The sequence below is a fragment of the Orycteropus afer genome, unplaced genomic scaffold (assembly GCF_000298275.1).
Source record: "Orycteropus afer afer isolate SDZICR_OR568_19922 unplaced genomic scaffold, OryAfe1.0 scaffold00145, whole genome shotgun sequence".
Classification (NCBI taxonomy): Eukaryota; Metazoa; Chordata; class Mammalia; order Tubulidentata; family Orycteropodidae; genus Orycteropus; species Orycteropus afer.
The window spans coordinates 5,420,969-5,438,291 of NW_006921732.1; the positions used below are offsets into that span (position 1 = coordinate 5,420,969).

Below are 17,323 nucleotides of genomic sequence, written 5' to 3' on the forward strand. Positions count from 1 at the left end.
TTTCCAAATTTTCCAACTACTGGTGATTCTTCTTTGTTTCCAACTTTTGCATTCCAGTCACCAGTGATAATTAACACATCCTGATTGCATGTTCGGTCAATTTCAGACTGTAGAAGTTGATAAAAATCTTCAATTTCCTCATCTTTGGCTTTGGTGGTTGGGGCATAAATTTGAATAATAGTCGTGTTAACGGGTCTTCCTTGTAGACTTATGGATATTATCCTATCACTGACAACATTGTACTTCAGGACAGATCTTGAAACATTCTTTGTGATGATGAATGCCATGCCATTCCTCTTCAAATTGTCATTCCTGGTATAGCAGATCATATGGTTGTCTGACTCAGAATGGCCCAAACCAGTCCATTTCAGCTCACTAATGCCGAAGATATCAATCTTTATGTGTTCCATTTCATTTTTGACAATTTCCAATTTTCCTAGATTCATACTTTGTACATTCCTTGTTCCTATTATTAATGGATGTTTGCAGCTGTTTCTCCTTAATTTGAGTGGTGCCATGTTAGCAAATGGAGGTCTTGAAAGCTTAACCTTATCCATATCAGTAAGGCTAGTTTTACTCTGATGATGCAGCTTTTTCCCAGTCTTGTTTTGAGAGCCTTCTAACCTAAGTGACTTATCCTCCTCTTCTGTATTGGACAGTGTTTCTGGACTATTCATAAAATTGCACAGTAATGTATCAGACAGGGTTTCTCTGCTGTTCATAAGGTTTTCCCTGTCCAATTCTTTGAGAAGTGGATGGCCTCTTCCTTCTTCCTAGTCTGTCTCAGTCTGCAAGCTGTGCCGAAACCTGTGCACCATGTGCACCCCACTGGGTTTGAAGCACCGATGGCTCTGCCTCAAAACTTACAACAACACGTCACCACAGTAGGTCAAACCGACAGACAAATTTGTCGCCCTTAGCTGTTCAAAACCTCTTCAACCTCCCCTTACCTGGATCCTTGCTGCTGCCTCCTCGCTCTGTCCTGCCCGCCCCCCTGGCCTTTTTCCCCTCCTTTCCCACCTTGCCGCCTTTGGGGCATGGCCTGGATCCCCTCACCTGGATCCCAGTGGCTGACTCCTCTCTCTGTCCTGGTTCCCCTGGCCTTTAAGTGTTCAAATGTTTGTTAATTCCCATACCTGTTGAAATGAGATTTTAGAAACTGCTCTGTGGTGTCTCTTATTGCTGCTGTTTTGGTCACAGCAAAATTTCTGGAAACGGGATCCAAAGGGGATAAAAAGTTTCCTTTGTGGTGATCAAAAGAGAAATGTGCTTTGAAGATTGTGGATAATTTATTACAGGTTTTGTACATTTATTTAAGAACTTTGTTAGAACTTCATTCAATGTACTTATATAATACCATCACCACAGAAGTTGTCTGAACTGCAATTCATTTAGTTTTGTTTTTAAGGAATAATGTTTTTAATTCTCTAGGGGTAGAGGATACGGGAAGGTGGATGGGTATGATATTTTGGAGGTAGGACTTTTTTTTTTTTAACTTAACATTGAAATGAATTATTTATTAAAGGTTGAAACTATTCATAAAAGCCTACCTTTTGGTTGTAAAAAGAGTATTTGCATTTTATTCTCTTTTTTTAACTTCCGGGCAAGAACATTTCAATAAACTTGGAATTCCTACCTCACGTTCTGTAACTACTTATTTTGTGTTTAGATATTCCCAGTTCCAGAAAGAATACAGCTTAGATGAAGTGATGAAATCTCAAAGAGTTTTTGGTATTTTGACTATGTTACAATGTTGGTAAGTAAAACATATTTTAATATTTAATAGAGGGTTGGAACTTTTGCCTTCTCTAGCCTTCTTACTGTGGTATAAACCTTAGGCTCTTTCTCTAGATATGGCTCTTACAGAATTCCTACCATGTAGCCATTACTCTGAGTTACCTTCATTAAAGTACCCTTATTTGCTACTCCACTAGAGACAGACTGTCTATTATTCTCTTGGATAATTAATGTGTTTTACTTTTTTATCTCATGACTTCTACCTACTTTGCTTCTTTTAATTGTATTTGTTCATTAAAATAACTAAGGAAGCCAGCGTAGTTTAGAGGTTTAATTTATTTTAAATTGTGGTTTGGGTAAAAGTTTACAGAGCAAATTGGTTTTCTATTTAACAATCCATACACATTCTGTTTTGTGACATTTACTGTAATCCCTACACTGTAACAGCATTCTTCCCACTTCTCCTGTGTGGCCATCCCTTCCCTTCATTTGTCCTTCCCCTCTCTTCCCCAAGGGCTTTATTTTTGAATATTTTGTTTTCTCCTCTGTATACTTCTACTATAGGAAATTTTACTAACCTGTAGTACCTGAGAATAAGGTTAAATAAGCAAAAAAAAAAAAAAAAAAAAACACAGCCCTAAGAATGATAAGTTTCATCTTGAAAATTGCTTGACAGTATCTGTGTCCCAGAAGATTGAGTGATTGCCACGTAGCCCCTGCCTATGATCTAGTTCACACCAGGCTGTGTCCTGGAGATGGTGCCTGGGATGGAAGTAAACAAGTAGAGTTACTTTTTATCAGTAGCAATATGAGGGGCTGCCCATTTATAAAGTCCAGCTGAACTTGAAGAAAGCTTTTTGTATTTGCCACCCTCCTTCATAGCTTGCTCTTAGAGGACTGAGCTATTTTGAAGAGATCTCAAGACTCTTAACCAAACCATGTACTTTCTCAATTTACAAAAGTATTCCAGGACTGAGTTATTTCACAGATAGCAAAATTGGAGCTACATAGGCCCATAGAGAATATTTATTATACTAGGGTAGGAATAACCTTGTGAACTCATTCCTCAGAAGTGGCTAGAAGATGCTTTATGTATCTGCAGAGGCAAATCCAGGATTCTTTGCGATAAGAACTTCTTGGGAAAGGCAGAGACTGAGGAGCAGTGATGAATGTTATTTAAGTTCTTACTAGAGGTTCAGTCTTCAGGTAGGAAGCCTGTGTAGTTTTTAACTATACATATCACAAAGAAGATAGTCTGCTAACCAGCAAGCATACTTGGCCTGTCTCCCCCCATAGATGGTCCTTCTAGTCTGAAATCGTAGGATTCAGGTGGTGCCAGGTATAAATAATTACTTTTCCTTCCATTAGTCCCACTTCAGATGGTGCTGCAGCGGCAGTTTTGGCTAGTGAAGCATTTGTGAAGAATTATGGCCTGGAATCCAAAGCTGTGGAAATTTTGGCACAAGAGATGATAACCGATTTCCCAAGCACATTTGAAGAAAACAGCATGATTAAAGTGGTATATCTTACATTGTTTTTTAAAGCAAATTGAAGAGTTGCTGTTTAAAATTTCAAGGTGACACCATGTGGTCATTAGCTCTGGAAGCTATTTATTTGAAAAATAATGGCCTAGAAATTTTAATATTATAACCCATCCCTAAGAATATGTTACAGGAAAACAATTTACGAGAATGGATACTTCTTAAAATGGAGCCATGCATCACTATAGGATAACTTTTAATTAACTAAATGTGCTGTTTATTTTTTACTTCGAGTTGACAGAATATGCCCAGAATTCCAACTTCGCAGAGTTAGAGGAAAAACAAGCTTGTTTTTAGTGAACTTTCTTGACTCTCAGCACTTCAGAAATCCTGATTGAAGATTGAGTACAAATGGAAGAAGGAAAAAAGATGAGAATTCAGACCTTGTGTTAGTTGAATATTTGAAAATACACACACACACATATTGACACATATGTGTCAACAAATATATGGTAAATTATAATTTTCAAAATGATTTTATAGCAATGCTGTGAATTTGGAAATGTCATTGTGATCTACCCAAATCACAAAGCTAGGGTGTGGCCAAGGTGGAACTTAGAGTCTGATTTCCTGATTACAGTATATTTTGCATAACATAGTTTTATTCCTTGAAGAAAATTGAGTTTGCACCTTTTATATTTGAGAACAAAGAGATGTTAAGAGAATGGAATTTGGAAACATGGTTTGAATCCTATATGATTTTCTGAAAGAAGATTATGTATTTTCATAGAAAATAAATAGAATAAATAGAAATTCCCCTTTATTTTTCAGTGTTTCTGAATTATAATGATTTCCTGATAAAAGTCTTCAAGCTATTTACCACAACTATAAGCTGTGGTTTGATAAAGATTTGTAACTTACCACAAGATATGACGTAAGGAATTCTAAATTCTTTCCTATGTATTATTTAAAACTCCTATATAGTATGAAATTTAATATATATGCTCTCCCTCCTGAATAATATTTTATTTGGACTTTCTATGTAATATAGAATCAACTGAGATTTTAATGTGTGTGGTCAATTCTCAGATGTTAAAGTTGTGCATATATTAATCTCTTACAACATTTCCTTAACTAACAACCCCCCCTCCCCGGTTTTGATGTCCTTAATTTATATATGGTTTTGGTTTTAGGTTGGTTTTGATATGAGTAAAGAAGCTGCCAGAAGGTGTTACGAGAAATGTGGCCTGAAACCAAGTGATATTGATGTAATAGAACTGCATGATTGCTTTTCTGTCAATGAACTTCTTACTTATGAAGCATTGGGACTTTGTCCAGAAGGTAATATCTTTGAAGTGGGCAAGTTAACTTGCTAAATTTCAATGCAAAAACTTTACTTTCACCATTAAGCAAAATAATTCACTAATTGCTTTCCCTTTTATGGTGGTTCTGCCACACTGTGCAAAGTGAATATAAACTGTGTTGGTGTTGGACTTTTTAGACCATGGAGTCTTGGACAGTACCAACACTGAAATAACAGAGTATACAAATATTTAAGTCAAGGTACTTATACTATTAAATGAGAAAGAAAGGATGTAAAATTAAATGTAATTCCAACTATTTCAAATTGTGTATGAATAAAGACTTGCAGGTGGGAAAATGGAAAAACTGGAATCTGGAAGATTTTTTTTCTTTTTGTTTCATAGGTGGTTGTATCATTTTCCATTTCCACCAGCAGTGTATGAGAGTTTCATTTGCTTCACATGCTTGCTAACACTTGATTGGTCAGTCTTTTAATTTCAGTCATTGTAACAAGTGTATAGAGTGATTGGATAGTAAAACAATTAGTGTGCTTGGCTGGTAATTGAAAAGTTGGAGGTTTGAATCCACCCAGAGACACCTTAGCAATCTACTTCCAAGAAAATCAACCATCAAAAACCCTGCATAGCACTGTTTTACTCTAGCACACATAGGGTCACTATGAGTCAGAATCAACTCTATGGCAGCTGGTTAAAGAGTATATATTGATATTCTGCTGTAGGTAGCATAGTGCCTAAGGCACTTGACTACTAACCAGAAGGCTGGCGGTTCAAACCGACCAGCCACTCGGAAGGAAGGTTGGGCATTCCTACTTCCGTAGTGATACTGCCTCGGAAACCTAAGGAGGGGTCGCTATGAGTCGGGGCTGACTCGATGGCAAATAACAACAACAACAACAACTGTAGTTTTAATTTGCTTATCCTTGATGGACTAATGATGTTGAGTATCTTTTTATGTGCTTCTTGGCCATTCATATATCTTGTGAAATACCTATTTAGATATTTTGCCATTTTATTATTGGACTGTCTTCTCTATAGTGCTGTAAAAACTTTTTTTTTAAATATAAATCCCAAAAAAAGGGGATGAGGTTTGCTGGTGTAATAGAGCCTGGTGGAATCCCTGAGACTATGGCCCTAGCTGCCCTTCAGGTCTGGAATTGAACCCACTCCTGTGGCTTCCAGCCGAACAAAAGACAGACATATGAGCTGAACATTTACATTAGGTAGATACACTCCTTGAAGAGATCAATCATAGGAGAATAGAAGGGCCATGTATGCACAGAGAGAGAGCTCAGGGGGCACGAGTGCATGGGAGAGAAGGACACAGGGAAGAGGTGACTATGGGGAGGAAGTGGGAGGGGAGCTGTTGCATTGTGGGAAATTGCAGGCACTGTCATGAGACAAAGTGTGTGTAAACTGCTGTGTGGAAAATGAATTTGCTTTGTCAACTTTCATCACAATAAAAATTAAAATAAATAAATATATATATATATATATATATATGTTCAAGTCATTTGTCTTATACTTGTATGTTGTGAATATTTTTCACAGTCTATGTCTTGCCTTTTTGTTTCATTGGTAATGTCTCTTGAAGAATGAAAATTTTTAATTTTGATCAAGTATAATTTTTGCTTTCATGGCTCACGTTTTTTGTGTTCTAAGAAATCTTTGCCTATTCTGAGGTCCTAAAGGTTTTTTCCCATTTTTATTCTAGAAGTTCTGTAGTTTTAGATTTTACATTTAAGTATATGATCCATTTTGAGTCAATTTTTGTGTAAGATAACAGTTGATTTTTTTTTCTTACCCATACAATATCCTGTAAAAAGACTTTTCTCTCCATTGAGACCATTGTCCAAAATCAATTTTATATATATATAGCTCTGGTAGCATAGTGGCTAAGACACTTGCCTGCTAACCAGACGGCTGGCGGTTCAAACCCACCAGCCACTCCTCGGAAGGAAAGTTGAGCAATCCTACTTCCGTAGTGATACCGCCTCGGAAACCCAAGGAGGGGTCGCTGTGAGTCGGGTTTGACTCGACAGCACTTAACAACAGCAAACAACAACAACATACATATATATATACATATGTTGAAGGAGCTCTGGTAATGTAGTGCCTAAGACACTTGACCGCTAACCAGAAGTCTGGTGGTTCAAACTTACTAGCTACTCCTCGGAAGGAAGGTTGGGCAATCTACTTCCGTGGTGATACCGCCTTGGAAACCCAAGGAGGGGTTGCCATGAGTTGGATACAACTCAACAGCAGTGGGTACCATGGACTAGGCATTTTTTCTAGGAGCTTTGGTACCATAGTGCCTAAGGCACTTGACTGCTAACCAGAAGGCTGGCGGTTCAAACCCACCAGCCACTCCTCAGAAGGAAGGTTGGGCAGTCCTACTTCTGTAGTGATACTGCCTTGGAAACCCAAGGAGGGGTCGCTATGAGTCGGGGCTGACTCGATGGCACATAACAACAACAACAACATGTTGAGGATCAAAGACTACAACTTTCAGTAAGCATTACACTTCAACATAAAGACAACAAAACTCACAACTGGCCCAATAATTTCTGATAAATGGAGAAAGGATTGAAATTGTCAAGGATTTCATTTATTTAGATTCATAATCAATGCCCATGGAAGCAGCAGTCAGGAAATCCAATGATGTATTGCAGTGGGCAAATATTCTGCAAAAGACCTCTTTAAAGCTTTAAAATGTTTTGAAGCATGATATTTTTAGGAGCTCTGGTAGCACAGTGCCTAAGGCACTTGACTGCTAACCAGAAGGCTGGCAGTTCAAACCCACCAGCCACTCCTCGGAAGGAAGGCTGGGCAATCTACTTCCATAGTGATACTGCCTCAGAAACCCAAAGAGGGGTCACTATAAGTTGGGTCCAACTTGATGGCAAGTAACAACAATAACATATGCACGTAAAAGGTGGACAATGAATAAGGAAGACTGAAGAATTGATGCTTTGGAATTCATTGTTTTGGTTCTTTTTGGTCCTTTTCTTCATGTGCACATTAGAATCAGTTTGTCAATTTCTACAAAAAAAAAAAAAACCTGTTGGAATTTTTACTAGGATTACGTTGAATCTATGGATCAATTAAGGAGCCCTGTAGGTGCTCCTCGGAAAAAAGATTGAACAATCTACTTCCGTAGTGATACTGCCTTGGAAGCCCAAGGAGGGGTCGCTATGGTTTGTATGTGACTTGAGGGCAGTGAGTTTTTTTTGTTGTTGTTGTTTTTTTAATATATATATATAGGTGCTGTGATTAAGTCCTCAGCTGCTAACGTAAAGGTCAGCAGTTCAAACCTACCAGCCACTTTACGGAAGATGGGGCAGTTTGCTTTGCCGTCAAGTTGATTCCAACTCATTTTGTCCCCATAGGGCAGAGTAGAACTGCTCCAAAAGGTTTCCAAGGCTATAAATATTTACAGAAGCAGATTGCCTCGTCTTTCTCCCACAGAGTGGCTGCTGGGTTCAAACCACTGAACTTTTGGTTAGCAGCCTAATGCCTTAAACCACTGTGCCACCAGAACCCCTACATAATAGTACAGCCTTGGACACCCTATGGGGTAGTTCTGCTCTGTACCCTATGTGTTTGGTAGGAATCAGCTTGATGAAAACAATTTTGATTTTGATATACATCAGTTTGGAGAGAGTTAACCACCTCAACAGTATTGTATCTTTCAATTCATTAGATGGTGTCTCTTTCCATTATTTACCTCTTTACTTTCTTTTAAATGTTTTATAGTTTTCAGTATAGATCTTGGGTGTCTTTAGATTTATTCTTAGATATTTTGTATTTTTGCCATTAGTTTTTTTTTTTCTTTACCTTCATTTTCCAATTGATTAAAAAAAACATATCCTATGATCTTGCTAAATTCATTTGCTAATTCTAGTAGTTAATGTAGATTATGTGGGACTTTTGCTACATATGCTATAAGGACAGTTTTACTTCTGTCTTTCTGATCTTTTTGCATTTTTTTTTTTCCCATTCTTGTCTTATTGCAATATTTGTGATCTCTAGTACCATACTGGGAGCTCTGGTAGCGTAGTGGCTAAGACACTTGCCTGCTAACCAGATGGCTGGTGGTTCAAACCCACCAGCCACTCCTCGGAAGGAAGGTTGGGCAATCCTACTTCCGTAGTGATACTGCCTCGGAAACCCAAGGAGGGGTCGCTATGAGTCGGGTTTGACTCGACGGCACATAACAACAACAGTACCATACTGAATAGAAATGGTGAAAGTGGATATTAATTGCCTTTTGCCCAGTTTTACAGGTACAGTTTAATTTTTCACCAGTTAGTATGAGGTTAACTGTAAGTTTTTGTTGATGCCATTTATCAGATTGTGAAATAGACAATTTTCCTTTAATTCTGTCAATTTTTACTTCATTTATTTTGAGGCTCTGTTATTAAGCAAGAAGCTTTGGTGGCATAGTGCCTAAGGCATTTGACTGCTAAACATAAGGCTGGCAGTTCAAACCCACCAGCCACTCCTCAAAAGTGAATTCAAGATAGCTTCCTTCTGGAATCTTCTAATACTTCACAAGATCATATGTATTAAAGAAAAAAAAAAATGTGGTAGATTATTCACTTCTTGGGTTTGCCTTATGCTCAGTTGATGCCTTTAAATTGTGATGTTGGCAAATACCATGGACTGCCAGAAGAATGAACAAATCTATCCTGGAGAAAGTGCCGACAGAATGCTCCTTAGAAGCAAGAGTGACCAGACTTCACCTCACCTACTTTGGTCATGTTGTCAGAAGGGACCAATGCCTGGAGAAGAATATCATGCTTCATAAAGTGGAGGGTCAGAGGAAAAGGGGAAGAAGACCGTCAATGAGATGGATTGACACAGTGGCTGCAATGATGGGCTCAAGCATGGCAAGGATTTTGAGGATGGTACAGGACTGGGCAGTGTTTCATTCTATTGTACTGTGTTCTGCTATGAGTTGAAATTGACTCAACCACACCTAACAACACAACAACAACAACAACCTCCTACTACTTTATCAGAAATACCATATGAGAATATTTTATGCAACGATTGCATTTTTATTTACTTCTAAGCCACCTAGAATAATGACCACAGAATTGTCAGAAATGTTGAAGCCTCTAAACATGTGGTATAATTTTTTTAAAGCTTACTTTTATGGCATAACAGTGTCACAATAGTGTTCTTAGCTAGTTTTATTTTATATAAGTACTAATTTTTTTTAAAATTGTGATTTGAGTGAAAATTTAGAGCAAATTTACTTTCCTACGTACAGCAGATTTCATATAAGTACTAATTTAAAAAATGTTTTTCTGTGTATTAAAAATTTCTATAGTATACAGCAGCACATTTGAAAATGGAGGGAAATGAATGCATTTTGGAAAAATTATGAATTTTTAAAGCTGACATACTTATTTTAGATACAGTATTATATCAATTTCTCTTTTTTTGCTTCTGACTTTCTGAATCCCTGTTATATTTGGAGCAATCTTAGGAGCTAATAAGACCTTTTTTTAATGCAGAAACTATTTTGGAAATATGAGGCTTTATTACTCAATATTTATGACCTGAATTTTAGAAGTGATAATATTAGGTTGGTATTAGTTTGAGCTGTTAATGTTTGCTCCAAGAGACTCTTTGCTGTAACTTGGAAATTAAAAAAAAATCCATTATTGCAATGTTATTTTTCATGTTTGTGAATGTTTTTTTCCTTCTGTAGGACAAGGTGGAAAACTGGTTGATAGAGGAGATAATACTTATGGAGGAAAGTGGGTCATAAATCCAAGTGGTGGATTGATTTCAAAAGGACACCCACTGGGAGCTACAGGTAATACACATACAGATTTCATAAATTTCTTGATGTCATTTTTGACATAAGTGTAACTAATTTTGTCATTGATTTGATTGAAAGATTATATTCTCTGAACTTGGTAGCTGATGCTGTAAATGGTTATTTAGTCACAGTATTTTCTGTTTTGCTTTAATTGTAAAGCACTTCAATAATCCAGATAATTTGGTGAGAATTTGAATTGATTGAAACTCTAAATTAAACAACATATGTATTTTAAAGTGTGACTATTTTTAGATAGATACAACTTAAGTAAATAAGATGTTGTCAAATAGGAGAATAGAAGGGCTGTGCATGCACAGGGAGACAGCTTGGGGAGCAGGAGTGGATGGGAGGGAAGGACACAGGGAAGAGGTAACTGTGGGGAGGAAGTGGGAGAGGAGCTGTTACATGATGGGAAATTGAAGTGAATATCATGAGAAAGTATATGTGAGCTACGGTATGGAACATGGGAACATGAATTTACTCTGTAAACTTTCACCCAAATCACAATAAATATTAAAAAAAAGATGTGAAATAGAGATCTTGTTAGACCTGCTAGGTAAAAGTAATTTGAAGTGAGTATATTATTTATATGTAGTTATATACATGGTTGATATTGCAAGGAAATTTTTTTATCTTGAGAGACCTGGACTAGAAGTTATGAAATATGAATCTTAGTATTATTGTCTCTGTTGCTGACTATGTGACTATTTCTGTTAATTTTCAGTTAGTCATTTACTCACTTTGATTCTTAGTTTGTATAATTGTAAAGTGAAGAAATTGTACAAGACAATATCCAAAATAACTTTTAGCACTAAAATTCTTTTACCTATTTTTATGGAAGATACAGGGATTTTGAGGTTTTTTTTTTTTTTTTTTTTTTTGCCTTGTCTTGTTAAGTAAGTAAGTGAGCAAAATTTTATAAGTTTTCACAAATTCTAATATAGGGATGTTAGATTCAATTGTGTATATAAAAATTAACTCCAAATTGATTGATGACCTAAATAGAAGATCTGAAACTATAAAACTCCTGGAGGGAAACATAGGATAAATCTTCGAGACCTTATATTTGGCTATAGAGTCTTAGATATGACAACAAAAATACAAGCAAGATAAGAAAAAATAGATAAATTGGATTTCATTAAAGTTAAAACTTTTGTGCATCAAAGGATGTTATCAAGACAGTGAAAAGACAGCTACATAATGGGAGAGATTTTTTGGAAATTCATATGAAATAAGGGTTTAATATCCAGAATATAAAAAGAATTATAACTTAATAAGAAAAAGACAAACAACCCAATTAAAAAATAGGCAAGGTTTTGAATAGATATATCTCCAAAGAAGATAGCCAAATGACCAATAAGCACGTGGAAAGATGCTCAACATTGTCACTCTTTGTTGTTGTTAGGTGCCATCAGGTCGGCTCTGACTCATAGCAACCTTATGTACCACAGCATGAAACACTGCCCGGTCCTGTACCAGCCCCACAATCCTTGCTGTACCTAAGCCCATCATGGAAGCCACTGTGTCAGTCCATCTCCTTGAGGGCCTTCCTCTTTTTCATTGACCCTCTACTTTACCAAGCATTACTCGTTAAAAAAAAAAAAAAAAAAAAATTCACTGCCATCGAGTTCAGTCTGACTCATAGCAGCCCCTCCTTGGGTTTCCAAGGCGGTATCTCAGTGAAGTAGATTGCCCAGTCTTCCTTCTGAGGAGTGGCTGATGGGTTTGAACCGCCGCCTTCTGGTTAGCAGTCCAAATGCCTTAAGCACTCCGCCACCAGAGCTCCCAAGCATTACTCATTAGGAAAATGCAAATCAAAACCACAATGAGATACCACTTCCAATCCACTAGAATAAAAAGCCCAAACTCACTGCTGTGGAGTTGGATCCCACTCATACCAACTCCTCCTTGGGTTTCCAAGGTGAGATCACTATGGAAGTAGATTGCTCAATCTTCCTTCTGAGGAGTGGCTGGTGGGTTTGCACCTCCAGCCTTCTGGTTAGCAATCAAATGCCTTAGGCACTATGCCACCAGAGCTCCTATCCACTAGAATAGATATTTTTTTGAAAAAAAAAAAAAAAATAGAAAATAACAAGTGTTGATAAAAATGTGGGAAAATTAGAATCCTTGTGCTTTGCTGGTGGGAATGTAAAATGGTATAGCTGTGGAAAACAGTTTGTCAGTTCCTCCAAAAGTTGAACATAGAATTACTATATGAGCTAGCAATAACACTCGTAGGTACCCAAAAGAATTGAAAGCAGAGACTCAAACAGATACTACTTATACACTAGCGTTCATAGTAGCCGAAGTGTGAAAACGACCCAAGTGCCAATGATAGATGACTGGATAAGCAAAATGTATGTGTATATGTATATATGTTGTTGTTGTTGTTGTTGTTATGTGCTGTCGACTCAGACCTGAGTCATAGTGACCCCTCCTGGGTTTCTGAGGTGGTATCGCTACGGAAGTAGATTGCCCTACCTTCCTTCCAGGGAGTGACTAGTGGGTTTGAACCGCCAGCCTTCTCATTAGCAGTCAAGTGCCTTAGGCACTACGTTACCAGAGTATGTGTACATATGTGTGTGTGTGCATGTGTATATGCATATGTGTGTATACACACAGAATATATGTATGCATGTGTGTAGTGTATGTATATGTATGTGTATGTATATGTATGTGTGTGTATATATGTGTGTGTGTATGTACAGTGGAATATTATTAAACCACAAAAAGTAATGAAATTCTAAAATATGCTACAGCATGAATGAACTTTGAAAACATTATGTTAAGTAAATAAGCCAGACACAAAAGGACAAATATTTTATGATTCTACTTATATGACATAATTAGAATAGGCAAATTTATAGGGATAGAAAAAGATTACGGGTTACCAGGGGCTGGGGGCAGTGAAGAAGGGGGTGTTATTACATAATGGATACAGTTTCTGCTTAGAGTGGGGAAAATGTTTTGGAAATAGATGTTGGTGATGGCTGTACAACATTTTGAATGTAATTAATGCCCATGGCTAAAAAATATGTATGTGTTCTTTATGTTTTACCACAATAAAATAAAAATTTGAAAAAGAACTAATAGTGTATTCATTACAGCAGTTACCTTGGTTTACTTCTGTTTTTCATTCAAATTTAGTAAGCTCACAATCTACTAAGATAGATAGATGCAAACACTGATAATTGCACTGTAATGTAATACCTTACTATTTGTTTTCTGTTTGTCTCATCTGCTCTACTTTTTCTATTTTTCTTGCCATCTTTGTAATAATTGTGTATGTTTTAGTATTCTTTTTTCTTTCCTCTTTTGGAATATTTGGTTTTTACTTTTTTTTTTTTTTAATGAATGTCTTGGATTTACAGCATATATCTTTAACTTACCATCTACCTTCAAATAATATTATACCACCTCGCATATAAAACACTTTTACAGTAGCATATATTCATTTACTCCTTCCTGCCCTTTGTGCTATTGTTATAATACATTTACTCCTGAAAATATAAACCCTGCAATACACAGGCAGTCCCTAGTTACAAATGAGATCAGTTCCTAACTGTGTCTTTAAGTTGTTAAGTGGAATTTGTAGGTGAATTGGAACAGATGCTTATGGTTTCTAACAGCCTTACTTTAGTGCAAGAAAAGGTTCAAAGCCTTTTCAGTGATGTAAAAGCTGCACATGCAACAAGTGAAGGTGATTGTGATGAAGTATTTATTTTGGGTAGAGGTAGGTTCAGTTGTTTAAAATTGAGGGTAAATTTACATAACATTAAATGGCAAGTAGGAGTTGTCTGTAAGTCAGACATTTGTAATCTGGGGACTGCCTAAACTATTATTATTGCTTTAAACAATCTAATACCTTTCAAAGAAATTTAAACATGAGGAGAAAGAGAGTGACATTAGTGGAAATGGCAGAATAAGGATATCCAAAATCTTCCCTCCATAAAGCAGTGGGAATACTAGTAAAAATGGCTTAGATCAACTTTTTTCAGAACTATGGACATTAGCTATCAGCCCAGCAGCCATTGGAGGGGTCTGAATGGAGTTGGAGTTCTTTCAACGCCCCATTCTCAGATAATTGACTTTATTTGACTTGACTACCAGTTTTCTGGAAAATACCACTTTTTTAAAATAAAGTTTTATCTTTGTTTAACTTGACTTAGAGCTCACTTAGAGTCTTTTCCATGGGGGCAAGCAAAAATGGTGACAGTTGTTTAACAGTTATTTAACAGCCCAGCTGCCTGAGGTGGTGATAACAATTGGGACAAACAAAAAATCAATCAAAAACTAAAAAGGAAAAGATGGAGAATGAGATGTTCATAGGGAACTTGGAAAGCTTCTAACATACTCCTGGGAATCTAGAAGGCCATGTGCATGCACAGGGCTGTGTGAATGCTCAGAAAAGACCTGAGAAAACCCTAACTCTCATTTCTGGCTATCCTTGAAGATCTGCACAAGGAGAAAGTGAAGGCTAAGGTAGAGTTGTAAACTACCTGACTGAATGCCCAACTTGTATTCTGAGCCACTAGCAGATGTATTAGTTCCGGGCAATTACAGAAATCTCTGTCCAATCATTCACTGACCACTAAGCTAAGTCAGCAGAAACTTCAGTGGCTGTATATGACAAAGAATGTAGGCTTTACAGAATTCATTGAAGTCACTAAACAGCAACAAACAGCAACAACCAGAAACTTTGGAGAAGGAAAGAAACTTATTTTTAGAGTTACCAATTAAGTTATTTAAATAGTCTAGTTTTCAACAAATCATGAGACATGTAATAAACTAGCAAGGATAGTTTATATACAGAATAAAAAACAGTCAATAGAAACTGTTACTGAGGAAGCTCAGACCTTGGATTTACTAAAGAAAGACTTTAATCAGCTATTTTAAATATGTTCAAAGAACTACAGGAAAGTACCATCATGATGTCCCACCAAATAGAGAGTATAAACAAAGAGATAAAAGTTAAAGAATCAAATAGAAATTCTGGAGTTGAAAAGTATAATAATTGATATGGAAAATTCACTAACAAGGCTCAACTGCTGATTGGAGTAGACAAAAGAAAGAATCAGTGTACTTGAAAATTGGTCAGTTAAGATAATCCAGTTTGAGGAACAGGGGGAAAAAGAGAGAGAGAGACACACACACACACACAGAGACACACAGAGAGAGAAAATTAACAGCTTTAGAGACCTCCAAAAAGTTGAAAAACTTCAAGTAGGAATACCTAAAAGAGATCCACACCTAGAAAATCATAATCAAAATGTTGAAAGGTAAAGAATCTTGAAAGCAATAAGGCAGAAATGATGCAAAATGTAAAAGTGATGCTCAATTATTTTATAGCTCATTTTCATCATAAACCATGGAGGCCACAAGCACTGGGATGCAATATTCAGAGCACTGAAAGAAAAATTCTATGTTCAGCATATCCTCAAAAAATGAAGCAATTAAGACATTCCCAGATAAATACAAATGGAGAGAATCTCTTGGTAGCATGCCTCATGTACAAGAAATAGTCAAGGGAGTCCTTCAGGCTGAAATGAAAGGATACCACATTGTAACTTGAAGCCATAGAGGAAATAAAGAGCACTGGTAAAAGTAACTATAGTGATAAATCTAAAAGATAGTATAAATGTGTTGTCGTTGTTACTTTTTTTCTCCTGCCTAATTTAAAAGACAACTACATAAAGCAATAATTGTTGTTGTTGTTGTTAGGTGCCATCGAGTCAGCTCCAACTCATAGGAACCCTATGTACAACAGAACAAAGCCTCACAATCCTTACTATACCTGAGCCACTGTGTCAATCCATCTTGTTGAGGGCTTTTTCATTGACCCTCCACTTTGCTGCTGTTGTTGTTAGGTCCCATCGAGTCGTCTCCAACTCATAGCAACCCTATGCACAGCAGAATGAAACACTGCCAGGTCCTATGCCAGCTCCATGATCCCTGCTATACTTGAACTCATTGCTGCAGCTACTGAGTCAATCTATCTCCTTATGGGCCTTCACTTCCTTCATTGACCCTCCACCTTACCAAGCATGACATCCTTCTCCAGGGAATGGTCCCTTCTGACAACATGACCAAAGTAGGTGAGACAGAGTCTGGGCACTGGCTGCACTTCCTCCAGGGCAGACCTGTTAGTTCTTTTAGCAGTCCACGGTACTTACAGCATTCTTCACCAGCACCACAATTCAAAAGCATCAACTCTTCTTTGGTCATCCTTATTCATTGACCAACTCTCACATGCATATGAGGCCATTGAAAATACCATGGCTTGTGTCAGGCGCACCTTAGTCCTCAAAGAGACATCTTTGCTCTTCAGCTCTTGAAAGAGGTCCTTTGCAGCTGACTTGCCCAGCACTATACATCATCTGATGTCCTGACTGCTGCCTTCATTGGTGTTGATTATAGAACCAAGCAATATGAAGTCTTTGACAACTTCAATCTTTTCTCCATTCATCATGATGCTGCTTACAGGTTCAGTTGTGATAATTTTTGTTTTCTTTATATTGAGATGTAATCCATACTGCAGACTGTAGTCTTTAATCTTCATCAGTAAGTGCTTCAAGTCATCCTCACTTTTAGCAAGCAAAGTTGTGTCATCAGTGTATCGCAGGTTGTTAATGAGTTTTCCTCCAATCCTGATGCCATGTTCTTCTTGATATAGTCCAGCTTCTCAGACTATTTGCTCAGCGTATGGATTGAATAAGTATGGTGAAAAGATACAACCCTGACACACTCCCTTCTTGATTTTAAACCATGCAGTGTGTCCCCTTGTTCTGTTTGAATAACAGTCTCCTGGTCTATGTACAGATTCCTCATGAGTACAATTAAGTGTTCTGGAATTCCCATTCTTTTTAGTGTTATCCACAATTTGTTATGATCCACACAATCAGATGCCTTTGCATAGTCAATAAAACACAAGTAAACATCTTTCTGGTATT

The 17,323-nt window shown here is 37.0% G+C and overlaps 1 protein-coding gene across 1 annotated transcript in view; it reads left to right on the plus strand.

The window, feature by feature from the left end:
* Positions 1 to 17,323, plus strand: part of SCP2 (sterol carrier protein 2) — a 243,070-nt gene that overhangs the window by 146,921 nt on the left and 78,826 nt on the right. Inside the window, exons 7-10 of the mRNA XM_007945912.2 lie at positions 1,670 to 1,756; positions 3,106 to 3,256; positions 4,412 to 4,559; positions 10,260 to 10,367. Of these exons, the coding sequence (XP_007944103.2) occupies positions 1,670 to 1,756; positions 3,106 to 3,256; positions 4,412 to 4,559; positions 10,260 to 10,367 (494 nt within the window). The remainder of the gene's footprint in view (positions 1 to 1,669; positions 1,757 to 3,105; positions 3,257 to 4,411; positions 4,560 to 10,259; positions 10,368 to 17,323) is intronic.